Below are 20502 nucleotides of genomic sequence, written 5' to 3' on the forward strand. Positions count from 1 at the left end.
TTGCACATAGCTAAAAACGCTAAAGGTCAAACCCAAAGTTAAAAACAATTCACATGGAGAAAATGATAAAAGGCATGCATGATGGAAGCACTTTTTTTTTCAAAGCCTTTTCCCCCGAGATTTTAACCTTGCCAGCCTGATGCATTCACCTCAATAGATTTACCCATTGATACAGAGACAAACAGAAAAAGCAGAAGCAAAGGTGCTTTCAAAAGCGGTTTTGAAACTCCGGAGCTACATAAGCAGCATTTTTCTCTTGTGCTCTTTAAGAGGGAAACTGTATACTTGCAAAGCGTAATCAGTGGTTTAGCGTAATGGGTTGTAAGGATTGCGTTGACATTTCACATTGGATTCTCTTTTCGTACGTGGAACCAGCGTGTATCTGAAGGTAGTAATTTGCTAGTGCATTAGTCCGACCTGCTCAATAAGTGCAGGGTGATTCAGGAACCACATTTATATTTGTGTCGTTTGTGCAAGACTAACAATTAGCAAATTGAATGTAACCGACATAGCAGTGGAGGTATAACATTAGAGGAGAAAAGAGGAAATTCGTACACATTCAAAAAGGCTTTCAACACCTACAAAACTAAACAAAAAGAGCGTTGGCATTTTTTGATTTTGGCATTAAACTGTGAATCAGATCTTCATTATAAATAACAATTATAGACAATTATATTGGGGTGGTGGTGTTAGCGCAGTGGATAAGACACATGTCTGTGGTGTGGGAGACCAGGGTCCGAATCCACTGTGAGGCACCAATGTGTCCCTGAGCAAGATGCTTAACCCCTAGTTGCTCCAGAGGCGTTCGACCTCTGACATAATTAGCAATTGTAAGTCGCTTTGGATAAAAGCGTCAGCTAAATGAATAAATGTAAATGTAATATACACATATATATATATATATATATATATATATATATATACAGTATTGTTCAAAATAATAGCAGTACAATGTGACTAACCAGAATAATCAAGGTTTTTAGTATATTTTTTTATTGCTACGTGGCAAACAAGTTACCAGTAGGTTCAGTAGATTGTCAGAAAACAAACAAGACCCAGCATTCATGATATGCACGCTCTTAAGGCTGTGCAATTGGGCAATTAGTTGAAAGGGGTGTGTTCAAAAAAATAGCAGTGTCTACCTTTGACTATACAAACTCAAAAATATTTTGTACAAACATTTTTTTTTTCTGTGATTTAGCAATCCTGTGAATCACTAAACTAATATTTAGTTGTATGACCACAGCTTTTTTAAAACTGCTTGACATCTGTGTGGCATGGAGTCAACCAACTTGTGGCACCTCTCAGCTGTTATTCCACTCCATGATTCTTTAACAACATTCCACAATTCATTCACATTTCTTGGTTTTGGCATTTTTGATATCACCCCACAAGTTCTCAATTGGATTAAGGTCTGGAGATTGGGCTGGCCACTCCATAACATTAATTTTGTTGGTTTGGAACCAAGACTTTGCCCGTTTACTAGTGTGTTTTGGGTCATTGTCTTGTTGAAACAACCATTTCAAGGGCATGTCCTCTTCAGCATAGGGCAACATGACCTCTTCAAGTATTTTAACATATGCAAACTGATCCATGATCCCTGGTATGCGATAAATAGGCCCAACACCATAGTAGGAGAAACATGCCCATATCATGATGCTTGCACCTCCATGCTTCACTGTCTTCACTGTGTACTGTGGCTTGAATTCAGAGTTTGGGGGTCGTCTCACAAACTGCCTGTGGCCCTTGGACCCAAAAAGAACAATTTTACTCTCATCAGTCCACAAAATGTTCCTCCATTTCTCTTTAGGCCAGTTGATGTGTTCTTTGGCAAATTGTAACCTCTTCTGCACATGCCTTTTTTTTAACAGAGGGACTTTGTGGGGGATTCTTGAAAATAGATTAGCTTCACACAGACGTCTTCTAACTGTCACAGTACTTACAGGTAACTCCAGACTGTCTTTGATCATCCTGGAGGTGATCATTGGCTGAGCCTTTGCCATTCTGGTTATTCTTCTATCCATTTTGATGGTTGTCTTCCGTTTTCTTCCACGTCTCTCTGGTTTTGCTCTCCATTTTAAGGCATTGGAGATCATTTTAGCTGAACAGCCTATCATTTTTTGCACCTCTTTATAGGTTTTCCCCTCTCTAATCAACTTTTTAATCAAAGTACGCTGTTCTTCTGAACAATGTCTTGAACGACCCATTTTCCTCAGCTTTCAAATGCATGTTCAACAAGTGTTGGCTTCATCCTTAAATAGGGGCCACCTGATTCACACCTGTTTCTTCACAAAATTGATGACCTCAGTGATTGAATGCCACACTGCTATTTTTTTGAACACACCCCTTTCAACTAATTCAACTAATTGCCCAATTGCACAGCCTTAAGAGCGTGCATATCATGAATGCTGGGTCTCATTTGTTTTCTGAGAATCTACTGAACCTACTGGTAACTTGTTTGCCACGTAGCAATAAAAAAATATACGAAAAACCTTGATTATCCTGGTTAGTCACATTGTACTGCTATTATTTTGAACAATACTGTATATATATATATATATATATATATATATATATATATATATATATATATATATATATACACACACATTTTTTTTTCTTTTCATTAATTGTAAATCATAGACAAGCTGTGATTTTGTAGTATTTTTTGGAGTTTTTTGAAATTGCAAGTACATAAATCATCTACAGTACTTTTGTTGTGTAAAACAAAAGAGCAAGTTGATATTTGCATATCCTCTTTTGTGTTTCACAGAAGAAAAAAATCATATTCAAGGAATGGCTTGAATATGATTACATTTTATTTTTATTTTGTTTTTATTCTTTTTTTTTTGGGGGGGGGGGTTATTATTGTAATTACACAAAATAATTATTGTACACAGCTAATTATTTTGGTAATATTTTTCCTTATTTTTTTTTTATTAGGTAGAAGAGAGAATGCCCTCAAAAGAATATTTATTTTTTATTGCGTGACATGACCCAATTCAAAATCTGTAGACAAAAGTCATTAACTTGCTTGTTCTTTTGACATTTAAGTATGTTTTAATGCATTCCCCTTTTCTTTGTATATGAAAACACATCAAGTCTAAACTGGAGATGAATTACAGTGCATAAGCTACTTTAAGTAGCTCTCTGTGTTGTTGTGTTTGACAGTTCAGTCCTAAGAATCTCACTGCATCAGTATTTGAACAGTATTTGAACAGTATTTTGAACATTTATCTTGTCTGAAGTTTCTCTAGTCGCATAGAGAAACTTCAGATGAATAGAGATGACAGAACAAAAAGTACTTGTATAGAAAAATTAAAGGGAGAGCAGTGAGAGAAAGTTCAAAGAATGTTTCTTTTTCTAAGTGCTGAATATACATTAATTTAAAGAGTTTGAAAGAGAGCAAAATAGCGGACAATTAAATAAATTATAAATGCTTTAAAGTTCTTCAAAGCAATTTCAGATCAAAATGGGCTTTATATCTCCACTGTATAAACTCCGCTTGTGTTTTGTTACTAAAATATTGTGTATAATAGGAAAGGCAATGTTTCTGAAATCTTCTGGTTTAATAGAGGGGAAAAAAGCTTCTTCTAGGTTACATGGGGTAAGATCTGTCTTAAGATCCACCCATGATCTGACTGAAGCGAACAGTTTAAAATAGATTTTTAAACACCTTTAGTTTGAGATGAAAGGTTTCAAAGTCTGCAAAAGTCTTGCTGATATGCATCTCAAAGGAAACTTTTTGGGTGCATAAGACCTTGCTGTAAATTCTGCATTTTTTCTTTATTTTATTTAGTTCTGTTCATTATAATTCATACTATTAATGTTAGCATCCATTAGACTAGATAGCTGGATGAAACAGTACCTTCATTAATGTCCCCATATCTCCAACAATAGGTAGTGCTGTCTGAAAAAGAACCATTTAGAGCAGCATTAGACACAACATTAGAAAATGAGACGCTGTACAAACAAATATTTATTTTATTCCCCATGGAGTGCTATGTCAATATCGTAATTCAACTATTTTCATTTGCAGATCAAAAACAAACACATCGTGTGTACCTGGATATAAACTTTGTTTCTAGGAATGTCCAGAAAAAGGCAATATCAGCATGTTAGTTAAAAAAATAAATAATTACAAACCGGTTCTCCAGGGGGTCCAGGGGGTCCTGGTCTGCCTTGTGGGCCTGGAGGTCCCTTTCAGATAAAGACATAAAAAAAATATATGCATTTAAGAATATTTAAGGTATTTAAGTATTATTTATATAAAAAAATTCTCACATATAATTATTTTGATATTTATTTGGGATTTAAAGTAATAAAAGCATTTCTCACCATAATTCCTTGCACTCCAACTGATCCTGCAGGTCCACGAGGACCCTGTGAAAATAACACTAGGGCTGCATGATTATGAAAAAAATCTTAATTGTCGATTATTCCCTTGAAATTGTAATTATGATTATCAATTACGATTATCCCAATTTACATTGCATGGTGTTTATACCACTGTTTCATGCAACTGTATGCCATATTTTTATATGAAAATAAACAAGCTGAAAACATTCTAACTGAAAATCCTTTAGTGCTTTAATTAAAAGTATTAAGCCTCAAAAGTCAAATATACAAATATATAACCCTTAAGATAACATGTAGAAAAAAAACATATCTTAAGCATGCAGACTAACATTAGTGGACTTTGAACTATTAACTGCCGCTTTGAACGATTGTGGCATCCATAATTGTAAGCACAATTAGAAATTTGATTAATTGTGCAGCCCTACAATAACACCATACTATAAATTCACTTGGTTCAACATTTTAAACACAATCTAGATTCAATTTCTGTGTTAACTTTTTTACCATCTTAAAAAATATATAATATCAATGAATAAGTACACTACTGGGGTGTAAATCTTTCGAATCACGATTCGATTACGGTTATCATGTCAACGATTCGATTTCATTCGATTTCACATGCATTGTGATGCGTCACATCCTCAATTTTAAACATTACTGCACATGGCTACATTTTCATTTATATTTTAATAAAAAAATTTCAGTCAACTAAATTGATAATCAACTAAATATAAATATAACTAAATATAGATTTTAAACAAGCAAATATAAAGTAATAAAGTAACAAGTGATAAACACTGCACTGTTTCATTTATATTTCGCAACTCTTTATTTTTGTTTGCAAAAAGCACATTTATTTTTCTCAATACTTTAATTTTCATTTGCATTTATTCTTTTGAATATACAGTATATGCGACATTATATTGACTCCATAGGGGGATTAGTCCTTTAATGTGAGACACTGCAGGCAAAAACACAGTTTTTTCTCCAACACTGAGCCATAAATTTCCACTTCAGTAGCACTTACACACACTAAACTTTACATTTTTATTCCTGTCTATATTCTGAAGGTTTTCACAGAGGGATTTGTTCATATATATTTTCCTTGATTATATATAACATTTTAATCCCCCCAAAATTGTGAAAATATATTGTTTTCTGGCTGTTCAAAGTATTTTCTGAATTATGGAGTGACAAAAAAAAGATACCCAGAATTCCCTCTGTAAAAACATTTGACTCTAATACTGTATGTCAGAAAAATATAAAAAATTTTTTAAAACTGACTTCATCTAGTGTTCAGATTTTTGTACTAGACATTTATGCAAATTAGCGCATATTTCAATAAAAAATGCCTCATTTGCATATTTACACATAACATTTTTGAAAACTTGTAATACAAAAAAAAAAAAAAAAATGCAATAATCAATGTAATCAATCAACTGGGTAAGTAAGGTAATAACTATTGGTTATTTTTTTACCCTATTCACCTGCAGTGTCTCGCCTTAAATACACAACAAAATTATTGTATTAACAAAAACAAAGCGCAAGTGAAAATCTGTCAGTACATGAGTTTCCTGCATCTAATACATACTGCACAAAAAAAAACTGCATAAATGAAAGCATATCTAAAGTAAAACTGAAATAACGGCGGGTGGAAGTGTCTCAGCAGATATCCCTTGCAATGAAGCCCACCGCGATTGTCACTAGTCTAGTGCACACACACACACACACACACACACACTTGCCATACGTGTGAAACACTAAGCTCAGAATCGTTGAAGAGAGAATGCGATGCATCGGAAAATCAATATCTTCTCCCACCCTTAGTACATGAATTATATCTCGTTTACATGCTAGGTCTACATGTAATTTGTTGATTTCTGCATGTTAATTGATCTTTTACCTGAATTCCTGGTTCACCTTTAGCTCCCATCAAACCCTACAGAAAATAAATTAACAATTAATTAATTTTCTATTAATTATGACACTTGTCATATAAATATTGTTTTCAGTCTGATATACAAAAAAATTATAAATGCTAAGATCTAAAGCTACTTGAAATGCTTATATATTATATAGTGTGAACTTATGATATAAGTTCTGTGGTTGTCTGCGGGAAGTATGTGGGATGAAGAAACGATAATGAAGACTGTGTATATCTGTGTGAAAAGTCATTGTCATTGCAAACCTGTATGACTCAGTGGAAAAGAATAAAGCAGTTGTCGAGCTCCAATTCTGACAAAATGTATCATAACAGTTATTAATTTGACTTGTACAATATATTCCAACTCTTTTGATGCTGTACCATATTACTGTGTGAGGAACAAACTGAAATGTCAAACTTTGTGTTCCACAAAAGAAAGTTTGAAACAACATGACAGTGAGTAAATGAGAGAATTTTCTGTTTTGTGTGAACTAACCCTTTAAATGAAGTTATAATTCTTGAACAGGTACTTACAGGGGGTCCAGTGATTCCAAAGCCAGGTTCTCCTTTCTCTCCAGCATCTCCAGGTACTCCAGGTACACCTCGCTCACCCTGGTAGAGGGCAAAAAAGTTCATTCAGTCAAACTAAATTAACTACAAAATACATAGAGCACTGTCAAGTAGTGCAAGTTTAGACAATGAGGCTTTGCTGAACAATTATTGTGGTTTGAAAATGGTTGCCATATCAACATCACGAACATCTTCAGGGAGTATGTAGTAATACATTTAAAACCAAACCCTTAAAAACAGATGCTTACACAGCAGTAAAATAAGAGCTTTAACAGAGCATTCTGCATAAGCTAGTCATTTATGACAGCATGTAACTGGCTTAAATAATTGTTCAGGGTTTAAAACAAGTTAAGCTCTATTACCACAGACAATTTCGACTTTTAACCCAGTTTGAAAACTGTATTCCACACAATTTGCTTTGTTTTAAACTTTGGGAATGAGTCAAAACTGTTTTCTGTAGTTTAGCAACATTATTCATAATGCTGACATTTCTTATCACACCATTAAAAAAAAAGACTAAAAGACAAAGCACAGCACAGGGAAATATGAGTGGGGGTGTTCCTTTATAGAAAATTAAACTAAATACTTCAAAAAGAATCTCTCGCAGTGACCTACCTTAGGGCCCCGCGACCCCCGAAGACCAGACACGACCTCCTCCTAGTGCAAAGCAAGAGATGAAACACCAACTCAAATGAATACCGTACTTACATAAGACTCAGTTTCAGCCAGATAAGAAGACACAAGTCAAGAAATTAGAAACTTTTATAGGAACAGTGTTTTGGGAATACTAAAGTAGTGATGATGCTATGAAAACCGTTTTAAAAGAACAGTGTCATATATTATATAAACAGGTAAAAAAATAATCCACTTTTTCTTAACCACTTTGAATCAGTGGCTTGCAGCTTGACAAGACACAATTTCAAGAAGCTCCCTCAACACTGCCAAATACTGCAAGCACTTGAGTTCGGTGCAATTCACAGCAAATTTTTTATTTTTTATTTTTATTTTTTTTTCTGTGAGATTTTTGTGGTCAGCAAGAATTAGATTAGCAAGTAGTTTTCGCATTGCAGAAACAGCCATAGACGGAAGGTAAACATCCTTTTTGAACCCTATGACTTCAAAATATAGAATCATTTATTATATTGAATTGATTAAATACAGTAAGGCCTTAGAAAGAAATTGAACGAAAAAAAAATTGGGTGTTTAAAGTGATATCAACAACAACAAAGTTTTTTTTTTCTTCAATTTAAATAATTACATTATTATTAATATTATTATTATATAAATTCTCCCCCCACATTTTTATGTCAAATTAAGTATTGGATAATAATAATAAAAATAATAGGCATTTAAATTAAATTAAATTAAATCAATGCATTTAGCAGACGCTTTTATACAAAGCAAATTACAACAACTTTCTCCTGACATCTGTTCCCTGGGATTCAAACCCCCAACCTTGCACTTGCTAACACGATGCTCTACCACTTGAGCTACTATAAAGAGCAAAACGAGCCCCAGGAGTGTATACAAATTGTCAGTTTTGAGTTCTTTCATTCACTTAAATAAATGTCCCTCTCTTTTTTTTCCCACTAAAAGCGAGGAAATAAAGGTGGCTGACTTCACGCTATACAGATTTCCATCCAGCAAATCATTCAGCTGATCAACAAGTGCCCGGTCTGCCCACCACCCATCTGTCTATATACCTACATTCTGGATGACTCACCGACTTTACAGTTAATGTGCAGTTTCTCTCCTTCCCTCGCAAACAAAACATAAAAGGTCAGAGTTCAGCTGGCACCTAACTAACATGGAAACCGCAGGCAAGTCAGCAAGAAATAAGACACAATAGCAAATAATTATTCAATGATCCAATCCTCTCCCGATGGACCAAATCATGTCCTGCTCTGCAGTTTTTTCTTTTTTCTAAGAAATGTATCACAACAGGGAAGAAAAGATGACCACAACTTCAATTTCATGCGGTCTTTAAACTATTGTTTATATATTGTTTATACTATTACATTACATACTAGAAATGTAACCCAATCTATAACATTCCAGGACAGCTGACAGGTGTACCGTCAGGATGGTACAGCAAAGGCGTTTTTAAAGATAGTTTAACCAAAGCGGTGAATTAGCATGAACAGTATTTCATTGTCAAAGCTGAAAACAAGGAGCTGTCATCAATAACCCCGGCTGCTGGCAGAGGAAGAATGCATGTGTGGCAATGTGTCACAGATTTACAGGTGCATAACATCATTGTCAGTGTGCCTCTTAAATCTGAGCTGTCATCAAAGCGGCGGGATGTTGGATACGTGTTGAGTGATATTCTGTTTGTCTATAAGTGGTGCCCAAAGAGCAGATATTAAGTGGGGGAAATGGAGGTGAAGGGAAAGAGAAAGACAGGAATGGTGTAGTGTACCTACCCCATTGCAAATTCCGACAGAGCAGGGCTCACCAGGTTCACCCTTGAGGCCCGGGGGTCCTATCGGTCCCGGCGCTCCGCCTGCATCACCCTGCAAACACACACCGACAGCTGGCATTTAGAGTTGCTGTCACCTCAGGTTTGTCATTTGACAGGTTGAGGAGCACCGCACATACAAAATAAAAGCTGGACGTAAATATCACAGACATCTGGGGCAAATGCCACCAACCTAGATATCGCATCATGCAGCTTCAGAGATGAGGCGAGAGACTAAAAAAGAACTCGAAACATCCACTATGCTGAACATGCTCACTTTATTAAAGATGCTGTAGTGACGGAGCGATCTGTGAATATTGCAATGCATTTTTGCCAGTCGACTTTCTCACAATAATTTTAATTTATTTGTCTAACAATATATTGCTATTTGTCTAACAATATATATTTCCTACTGTGATGCAATGTCTTACTAAAATTAAAAACAACATTAATAATATTGGAATATATACTGTACATATTAGAAATAAAATAAAATTAAGATAAAAAAAAAATGAATTTAACATTAGAATATTTTGGCAATTAAAATATTATAAAAATAGATGATTTTGTTAAAAATAAGTGTTAAAATAAAATAAATTAAAAATAAAATAAATATAAATCTTTAAATCATGTTCCCAGAACTTACATAAGACTCAATTTCAGCCAGATAAGAAGAAACAAGAACTGAGAAACTGGAAAACTAAAGCAGTGATGCTACTACTGTAACACTGTGTTAAAAGAACAGTGTGATATTTTATATAAACAAGTAAAATTAAAAATATATAATTGTAAATAAATAAATAAATAAAATGACAAAAGCACAAAAATACTTAAACTAAAACTAAAATGAAAATATATAATGAAATGTAAAATGTATAAAATGTATATATAAATATTTTTACTTAATCACTCATATTTTGATTATTATTAATATTAAGTCCTCAGGTTGTTACTTGATGAGGAGAATTTTTAAATTAAATCTGTAAGTGTATAGCCATTTTTTAGTTCTATAAATCATCTAAAGATCAAATTTGCTGTAGGTCTAGTTTCAGATCAGAGGTAGTAGTGTGCTTTAGACAAGATTTCCAGTTTCATTATACTTTCCAGTATCTCTACAGGCATGTCACATGTTGCCGTCCAAAGGACCACAATAAATTACAAACAGGAAGAAGTAATTCCTTGGGATACCTCAAGTGACCCTACTATCTATCTTAACTCTGAAACTATTTCAGCATACAGCTTTTTATCTGCTTACAGCTGGTGCAAACTGTGAACAAATTCTTCTGAACATGGTCTAGTGCTTCAACATATGGAAAAACCAAGTAAACATCATATTAGAAACATGCAGCCCCAGTCACGGAGTGCTCTTGTGTACCTTTTCTCCTTTCATTCCATCTTTTCCAGGCAGTCCTGGCTGACCACGAGAGCCCTGGAAAAAAACAGGAGAGATAAGACACATGCTTTAGCTGTTCCGCTTTTCATTTTTGATTTGATCCATAACACCCCCCATCCCTGTGCTCCCATCTTTTTGGAATAAAGGCAGATGCTCGTTAGCAGAAGCAGGTGCCGAGAACAGATTGTGATGCTGATGCTGTCTCTTCCCACATGTAGAGAACTCAGATGTACACGTCCCTGTAAATTAATTTTCAGATTACCGATTGATTGCTGATTGTCTGTGCAACAATTTACATCTCTGCATTCTTCGTTTTCCTTGCCTCTGTTATTTATATGTGTATTGTCTTTCTTGTGTTTGTGAGTGAGTGAGTGAGTGGTAAAAATTAAAAGGATGGGGAGAGTGTGATTAAATTAAATCAAGATTTTGACATTTTCATGTGGTTTTTGCCCATGGAAATCTCTGTGGTACTGTGAAGGATCTTTCAATTTCACAATAGGCTCTTCATGTTGTTCTTAAGGATATCAAAATGTTCTTCAAACTAAGGAACACAAAACTGTTCTTATATAGCACTACTGCAAAAACTCCATTTTGGAACCTTAATTCATAAAGGAATAGCTCACCCAAAACCTAAAAAATAAATTGCTGAAAATCTACTCTCATTCTGACGGCACCCAATACCTGCAGAGAATCCTTTGGTAAGCAAGTGATGTAATGCTTTCTCCAATTTTTTCCAATGAAGAAATAAGAAACTGATTCTACACTTGTTCTGATGAAGAAACAAACTCATCTATATCTTGGATGGCATTTTCATTTTTAGTTCATACCATTTAGTTCATAGCGTATGATATTCTGGTCCCTAATTATCTCTCATTTACAGTATTTCATCATGTATTGTCTTGCAAATATATACTTTTTTCTGCTTACCGGATCTCCTGGAAGTCCACGAATGCCAGTGGGACCAGTTGGACCCTGCTTTCCCTATAAGAACACAAACAGGTTCAGATCTTTTTTAATTAATCAGCATGACCTTATTTCAGGTTTGAAACTATGTCATTAGCTAAATGTAAAATCAGTTTGTGCCTAACTCTAATGAAAACATGCTTTGAAAACTATTGCTTCAGGTACTGATTCTTTACCAGCTGTGTAGCATTTTAACAGCTTGCTATTCTGAGAAGTCCATATCGGTGTCCTTAACTAAAATGAAGTTCACAGTCAGATGCTTTCTGTGACCTGGTAACATACTCACAACCCATTTAACCCAGCAAGAACTGACTGGAACAAGCCATCCGTAAGAAAGCGTTTGCCACTGGTCAGTAAATCAGAGTGAACACGACAGAGCTGCTATTCTGCTGGTCAACCACGTTGACAAGGTCAGCAATAATTCCATCACACTAATGTAGGATGACTTTAATGTTCTTTCTAACTTGGTCAAATCATACAATGCCAGAGTGGAAGGTTGATGGAGACAGGAAGTTGATACCTCAAGTCCTGGAGCCCCTGTCAGTCCAGGCAATCCACTATTGCCCTTTATCAGAGTTAGAGAAAGAAAGAAATAAAGAAAGCATTAAGAAAAAGAGAAGAAAGAGAGAAAATTATCTTTCTCGGAAAATGGTAGCATTTACCAGAGCATTTCAGAATACATTTGTATCATTTCATCTGAAAAAGTTAGAGCTAACTATACGATTTAACCTACTTCACATCCAAAGTGTAAAAATAAATAAAGATATTTTATAACCATAATATATTATTATATTATATTTATTATAATAGACACACACACACACACACACACACACTAAATATAGTTAAATCTATCAAACGATTTGACAAAATCCAGAAATTGTTAATGGTATCACTATCACTATTTATTTTCTTGGAATGGCCAGAATAAAGACAGGTCACTTTTTTTTTTTTTTTTTTTTTTTAAAGCTGATAGCCTTTCAACATGGATACTGTAACATGCTGAGCACTGTACAATCAGGGTTTTTTTTTTTTTTGCATTACGCCAAAAATTGCACAACATTTTGTGCACTTTATTTACCTGTAGACCTTTTGAGCCTTCAGAACCTTTTTCACCCTGGTGAAAGAAGAGAAAATGCTGACTGCAATGCATGAAATCACATTTTCAAGAGGACCTACAGTAAAACAAGAGACCAAGGTCGAAAAATATATTTTTATGTGCCTGTGCTTTCAAAATGTTTCCTTTTAAAACCTCTGTGTCTCTAAAAACATCTACAGATTAAAGAGAGCCAGATTGAGCATTTTGATTGACTGTCCATTGTACTGATTCAGCACAGCTTTCATATTTTCCTTTTTATTTCAAGACAAGGCTGCCAAAACAGACTTTTAAAAACTTCTCGGCATAAATTCTAAATTTTAATGATTGTACAATCTGTTGTGGATGCATGACAAACAATGCTAATGTGTGGCTACTAACCTGGTCTCCTTTCTCTCCTTTCTGGCCTTTATCACCTCCTTCCCCCTCATGGATTATAGAAAGAGGAAACAAACACAATAATGGACGGAGATTATTCATCGAGGAAATGCATGATTACAATACACACAAAAAAAAAAAAAAGCACACTGAGGGAGTCAGTTTACTATGTACTGTATGTTATTTAAACAGCACATCTGAGTGAAAATAATTTCCAAATACATTGCAAATGTATTAAAGTGATGAAATACTGATAATCATAATAATAACAAAAAGCAATGTTATGATGTAAATGAATAAACACGGAATAAATGAAAACATTTTCCGTCTGATTTGTTTTGAATCATGGATTTGCATTTGGAAAAATAAAATAAAAATAAACAGTCTCAAGCTAAAATTTAATTGTAATTGTAAATTAAATGAAAAAAAAAAAAACAATGGTCTCAGATGTATCAGTACTTCAATATATTTCAAATGGACTCTAAACTTACAGTTCCAGAAAGTCTAAGTCCATGTGCTGTCATCACCTTAATAAAGAAAAAATAAAAAGACTATTTAATATTGTCGTTAATTTATACTGTTACAGAAAACTACCATGAGAGACATTTGCATTTGCAGGGTACATGAAGGAACCCAGGACCTGCATGCTCTTATGGAATTATCCTTAGAAAGACCTTATCATTTATGATTTAATCTTTTCTCATGCGCTTAGTTCTCAGTTCAGTGATAACCTCAACATCTCCACAAAAGCATGAAACAGAAGCTTCCTGTCTCGTTCTTAGCTGACTGGACAGCCTCGATGCGAGAGATTAACATTAATCCAGGGTTTATGACATTTAAAACGGCAAGAGCCTTTCACTGCAGTAAGAGGGCATCACGGTCTGCCACACAGAGGTGGATTCTGAATCTGCTTTACAGCTTTCCATTTACCCATTAACTACCAGCAGGTTTAATAGCCTGTCAATCATTCTGGAGGCTTTCAGTCTGTGGTGAAAGACAGATCATTTTGTTGATGTATCCCTGAATTCATCTAAAGCATTTCATGTGCTGTAAAACAGAAGTTCATGAATCAAGATGAAACAGGAGGCCTGATGTAACTTCAAGACAAAGTTGGTCTAGAGAATGAATTGTAGATTTTTTTCCTGTTTTGTACATTTATTCATTGCGCTGAATAAATGCATGTAAAATATATGAGCTCTGCTCCAAAACTTTATATTTCCTTCACAGGGAGTTTCCGATTAATACGTCATCCTAGGTGAAATGGAATATGAATTGAAACATTTTGTGAACATTTAGTTTAGTGTTAGAATGTTGCTAATGGCACAATACTTTGCACAATTATATATTGCATAATACTGGATAAATTGATCTTGGAGTATAAACTTTTAGTTTATTTTTAAATATTAAATAAATATTTTAAACTAAGTTTTAGGCATCATACATTATTTTTTATTATATATTATAATATATATTCTTCCGTTTAAAATAACTGTCTTTATTTCAATGCATTTTAAAATGTCATTTATTCCTGTGATGGCAAAACTGAATTTTCAGAAGTCATTATTCCAGTCTTCAGTGTCACATGACTATTCAGGAATCCTTCTAATATGCTGATTTTGTACTCATGAAACATTTCTTATCATTATCAATGTAGAAAACAGTTGCGCTGTTTAATATTTTTGTGGGAACCAAGATATTTTGTTTCAGAATTATCTCTGCTAAATATTAAAAAAGAAAGAAAGAAAAATTGGGTGCTTTACAATCAAAAGCAAATATATATATATATATATATATATATATATATATATATATATATATATATATATATATATATATATATAAAAATACACAAAGCACTGAAATCAGTTGATTTCTGGTCTGAGCTCAGATAAACAACTACTTACCATTATATAAGCTAGAATGTAATTAAAATCTTGAAATGGGATTTATGTTACACTTGTTCAAACATTTTCTTTTTCTTTGGACAGAAAACCCCCCATTAATTATACATTCTTAATTAAAACAGAGCTAGCTCTAAACACCATGCTCCGTTCAGAGCCGGCTACAATCAAATCACAAACTAAAGAGGAAACCATGAGAGAATAATAGAACTCTTAAAAGCCAGTTTATATTTGTTTCACCCATCATCATAATTAGCTGTTTCAGAACCGGCAAAATCAAATTGTTAGGTGTTCCAGGCTTCATGAATCATTGTAAACTGGTTTAAAGGGGCAACAGTCATCTACCTTCTCCTATTTAGCTAGAGCTTCACCCAGCAGGCATCATCATTGATTTTGTGCCCTGCTGTCAAATCGCACCTTTCTTCTCCACCTTTTGATTTAATTGACACATGGAATGCTATTCCAAACCTGCAAATTTAGTGCAACCAAAAAGCTTTTGGCTTCTGGGCTCTCAAAGTTTCTCTTATTAATATCCAGTCAGCAGAGATGAAGCTGATACAGTGTACTCTACTCTCAATATGACAGAAGATGTTGGTGGTGCTAGTTACTGTAACTTCAGCTTTGATGAACATAAAATGCAAAACAAACAATAATTTTTTTTTTCTCATTTTCCCCCTAAATTCTCTCCTCAATAATGTCTTTTGAAGACTACACTGACTTTAAATTAAATGTAGAATAATTTATATATTTATACACACACACACACACACACACACACATTTGTTTTTGTGAAAAGTGGGGACATCCCATAGGTGTAATGGTTTTTATACTGTACAAACTGTATATTCTATGGCCCTTCACCAACCCTACATCTAACCCTAACCCTCACAGGAAACCTTATACATTTTTACTTTCTCAAAAAAAAAACAAAAAAACTCATCCTGTATGATTTATAAGCGTTTTGAAAAATGGGGACATGTCCTCATGTCCCCTCTCCTTGTAATACCTGTGTCATAGCCATGCCATTATACAGAGTTGTGTCCTGATATGACACAAAAAACAAGAGCGCACACACACACACACACACACACACACACACACACACACACACACACACACATATATATGGGCTGGGCAAGTAAACGATTTATTATCACGTTAATTGATTAATGGTGACAATTATTTTCTTGCGTGTTAACCAGTGGTGGACAGTAACGGAGTAGCTTTACTTCGTTACTGTACTTAAGTACATTTTTCAAGTATCTGTACTTTACTTGAGTAATTTTATTTTGAGTAACTTTTACTTTTACTTCACTACATTCCAAAGCATAAAATCGTACTTTTTACTTCACTACATTTCATAAAACATATCGTTACTCCCTATAATATATCACGTGCTCCGAAACGGAGAAGCGGTGTCTGATGCATCATGAATTAACTGAGTCTTTTCAAAATAAACCTTTAAATCGGATCGCAAATCGCACCAAACGATTCGTTTATGAATTAGAATGATCCGATTGCAGCTGTTCTGGAGTCGACCACTCACTGATTCAAATGAACCGTTTAGTGCGAGTCTACAGAAGTAAGAACCGGGAGATCTTGTGAACGCGCGTGCGTCTGATGTTGCTAAAAGTAAGTTATTTATGTCGAAATATTGGATTAATTATTGTAACTGAAAATCACATTTAGGTCAAAATTTTCAGTTGTTTGGGAACTAAATCCGTTGTAAAGAGTGATCTATTTAAGCCCACTGAAATGCTCGAGTGCAGACACATCAATTTTAGGTAAAAAAAAAAAAAAAAACCTTTAAATAAGACAGATTAAATACAATAACTCATGCACGTTCAAATTCAACGCTGCCATAATGTTAACAGTTTTATTAAAATGTCCTATGTGACGTCTGTTTTTATATTGTTTATCAACAGTAACGTTATACATATCTATATTGTTTGGATTAACTAGACGAGTAGACAGACATGAATGTTTATTCATAACCGTACTGAAAAAAGTAAATATTGTTAGCTGATGCTAACTGTCTAGCTAACAAGCTTGTTGGTGCTAAGTTGAGGTAATTTTTATAAATAATGTCCAAATATTTTTATTCAACCACCTATATATATATATATATATATATATATATATATATATATATATATATAGATTACATCTGGGTAGAAAAGAAAGGATGTGATGTTCAGAACATGGTAACTACAGCAATTATTAAAGTGGGAAGAGATGCACCCCGTTTGGCCAGGGTAGTTTTTAAACCATAGACAAGGTTTGAGAAGGAAAAAATCATTATGAAAATATAATTATAGTTTCCTTAATGTTCTTCCTAACTTCAGGCCTTATTATAATGTCATATATAAAGTTACAGTACAGACCAAAAGTTTGGACACACCTTCTCATTCAAAGAGTTTTCTTTATTTTTATGACTAAGAAAATTGTAGATTCACACTGAAGGCATCAAAACCATGAATTAACACATGTGGAATTATATATGGAATTACATAACAAAAAAGCTTGAAACAACTGAAAATATGTCATATTGCAGGTTCTTCAAAGTAGCCGCCTTTTGCTTTGATTACTGCTTTGCACAGTCTTGACATTCTCTTGATGAGCTTCAAGAGGTAGTCACCTGAAATGGTCTTCCAACAGTCTTGAAGGAGTTCCACGAGAGATGCTTAGCACTTGTTGGCCCTTTTGCCTTTTGCGGTCCAGCTCACCCCTAAACCATCTCGATTGGGTTCAGGTCCGGTGACTGTGGAGGCCAGGTCATCTGGTGCAGCACCCCATCACTCTCCTTCTTGATCAAATAGCCCTTGATGACTTCAGTGTGACTCGACAATTTTCATAGTCATGAAAATAAAGAAAACTCTTTGAATGAGAAGGTGTGTCCAAACTTTTGGTCTGTACTGTAACTTTGATGTTCTGTACAACAAACTTTAAAATACTTTGTTCTTACTGGTGAAAAACAGATGGTCATCTCTGTTTTCAAAAACAGATGGTCAACTTTGTTTTCTCTCAGGTACATCACAGTGTAAGCTTCACAGTGAACATCACTCTCATCAGTGTAGTCCATATCAACAACAAAAATATATCTTGACTCCATATAGTGGTTATTTTGGAAAAAATCCCAGGTATTTTGAGCAGTAGGATTATAAAAAAATATGTGCTAATATAACATTAAATTAAGTAGCCTATGTAAAATAGCAAATATCTATCTTTCAGTACTTTTTTACTTAAGTACATAAAAAATTGAGTACTTTTGTACTTTCACTTGAGTAAGATTGAAAAAGGAGTACTTTTACTTTTACTGGAGTAATATTTTACTATACGTATCTGTACTTTTACTCAAGTACTTGATTTGTGTACTTCGTCCACCACTGGTGTTAACGCAGTTTTTATTATTATGAAAGTCCGTTGCTCACTGGCTCTGAATACACATATAGGTAATTCATGGGTCACAGGAGGAGATGCTCCTGATCAAATTATTTAGGCTAAGCATCAGCATTCATAAACCACTTTCCACTGTTATTTTTAACAGAAAACAATGCAACAAGCTCGTAATCATGACTGGAAATCATGTTGGAAATAGGAAGTTTCCGATAGCACATGAAGACAGCAAAGAAGTGCTTTCGCTCAACACATTGGAGTGAATTGTTTGTTAACTTGATGGTTTATTATTTTGAGTCATATGAGACGCGGTAACACATACGTTCCTCTCATAGTATTTTGCTGTACACATCTATAGCTTTTGGCGCTTAGAAATATTCATGCAATCATGCAGCACGTATCAGAAGATCTGCACTCCGGGAACACACTAGTCAAACAAACCAGGCTTTGGGTTAAGATTGCCTAGTGTGAGCACACCTTCATTATTTTCCCGAATCTCGCACACACCAGTCTTTACACGCACATCAAGTGTTGACCCGCACTGCACTCTGAGCATAACTTGTTTTTCTATAACAAACCATACAATATTTTCTAAAAAAACGTTAATGTCCTGGCAGAGACAAATTGGCTTGTTTTAAATTTAATTTAATGACATTACTGTTATAAGTTGAGATTTAGGCTACAATAAATATGTTAACTGCTACTATGTAAAAGGAATACTGCTGTAAAATGCACCGTATTTGTTTAAACTGTTTGTAAACCAAATGTTATTATACTTTTGTTCAAATAGCAGTGGGCCTACTTTTAAATGAAAAAAGTGCATAATACACTGCTTTTGAATGCATTATTCGTTTTGTGCATTATAATGCAATTAATTGCGATTAATCACAGACAATAATGTGATTAATTGCGATTAAAATGTGTAATCATTGTTATAATTGTTATAAACTTTTATCACTGATTACTACAGGGTTAAAAAAAAAGTAATTCAGGTGATGTTGACCTTCTAATGAAATGTGGGTAGGTGCTATGTGTATTAATAAGCAAAATTCTAATTGATAAGCAGAATATACATTAACTCAATTTGCTGTTTTCCAAGTATGCTACTGTTCAAATCAATTATTTTTTTAGGAAATTAACACTTTTATTCAGCAGGGTTGACAAAAAATGACAGTAAACATTTATAATGTTACAAATTTAACATATATAAACATTGCTATTTTCATTTCAAACAAATGTTGTTATTTTGAGCTTTCTATTAATCAAAGAATCCTGAAAAAAAGTTTTCAAAACATTCTGAAATAGCACAATTGCTTTCAACATTGATAATAACAAGATATGATTCTTAAGCACCAAATCAGCATTGTGGTCATAAATAAAATTCCCTTTTTAGAATATGTTATGATAGAAAAGAGTTATTTTAACTGTAATTTTATTTTACAATATTATGATTTGAGCATATAAATGCAAAATTCAAAATGAGGTTTAAAATGAATCCTACAGCAATGACTCTGAATCATTTATTAGACTTGAATCATCTCTGTGGAGTCTTTCATGAAATGAAGATAAATGTGTCTATCAAAGACCTGCAAGTTTTCTGTTTAAATTGACGCTCTGTAAAATGTAGTGCCTTGTGTGTGTTACTATGTGATGCAGAATATCTGTATGCATCAAAATCTCTGACTGAAGGTTTTTTACACAAGATTTATTAGACAGAACTGGTAGACAGGTGAACAGACCCACCTCCTCCCAGCACACATGCACAGAACTAGCAAATAAAACATGCATTACACACCTTTATTCCACTGGCTCCCTCCAGGCCAGGCAAACCCTGTGAAGTGAGATGTTAGAAGAGAAGAATGTATCATGAGGTAAATGATCACCCAAAAATCTGATGGCTGTGTCTGTGATGAGATTTTCAAACAGAGCTCTGAGATGTTACATACAGGATCCCCTTTATCGCCCTTCAGTCCATCCTTTCCTGCAACACCCGGGTCACCCTTCATCCCCTGGAAAAAATGATAAATAGTCACACATATGCTTACAACATATGAACACATAGAT

At 34.1% G+C, this 20502-nt stretch overlaps 1 protein-coding gene across 1 annotated transcript in view; it reads right to left on the bottom strand.

The window, feature by feature from the left end:
- The window catches only part of LOC113112280 (collagen alpha-1(XIX) chain-like), a 66850-nt gene that overhangs the window by 32098 nt on the left and 14250 nt on the right, over nt 1-20502 (bottom strand). The window contains exons 3-17 of the mRNA XM_026277698.1: nt 20385-20447; nt 20234-20269; nt 13633-13668; nt 13145-13189; nt 12749-12784; nt 12188-12232; nt 11632-11685; nt 10687-10740; nt 9277-9366; nt 7469-7510; nt 6818-6895; nt 6263-6298; nt 4339-4383; nt 4147-4200; nt 3869-3910 (exon numbers count right to left, since the gene is read on the bottom strand). Coding sequence (XP_026133483.1) covers nt 3869-3910; nt 4147-4200; nt 4339-4383; nt 6263-6298; nt 6818-6895; nt 7469-7510; nt 9277-9366; nt 10687-10740; nt 11632-11685; nt 12188-12232; nt 12749-12784; nt 13145-13189; nt 13633-13668; nt 20234-20269; nt 20385-20444 — 753 coding nt within the window. The 5' untranslated portion in view covers nt 20445-20447. The remainder of the gene's footprint in view (nt 1-3868; nt 3911-4146; nt 4201-4338; nt 4384-6262; nt 6299-6817; nt 6896-7468; nt 7511-9276; nt 9367-10686; nt 10741-11631; nt 11686-12187; nt 12233-12748; nt 12785-13144; nt 13190-13632; nt 13669-20233; nt 20270-20384; nt 20448-20502) is intronic.

Source organism: Carassius auratus, chromosome 13 (assembly GCF_003368295.1).
Source record: "Carassius auratus strain Wakin chromosome 13, ASM336829v1, whole genome shotgun sequence".
Classification (NCBI taxonomy): Eukaryota; Metazoa; Chordata; class Actinopteri; order Cypriniformes; family Cyprinidae; genus Carassius; species Carassius auratus.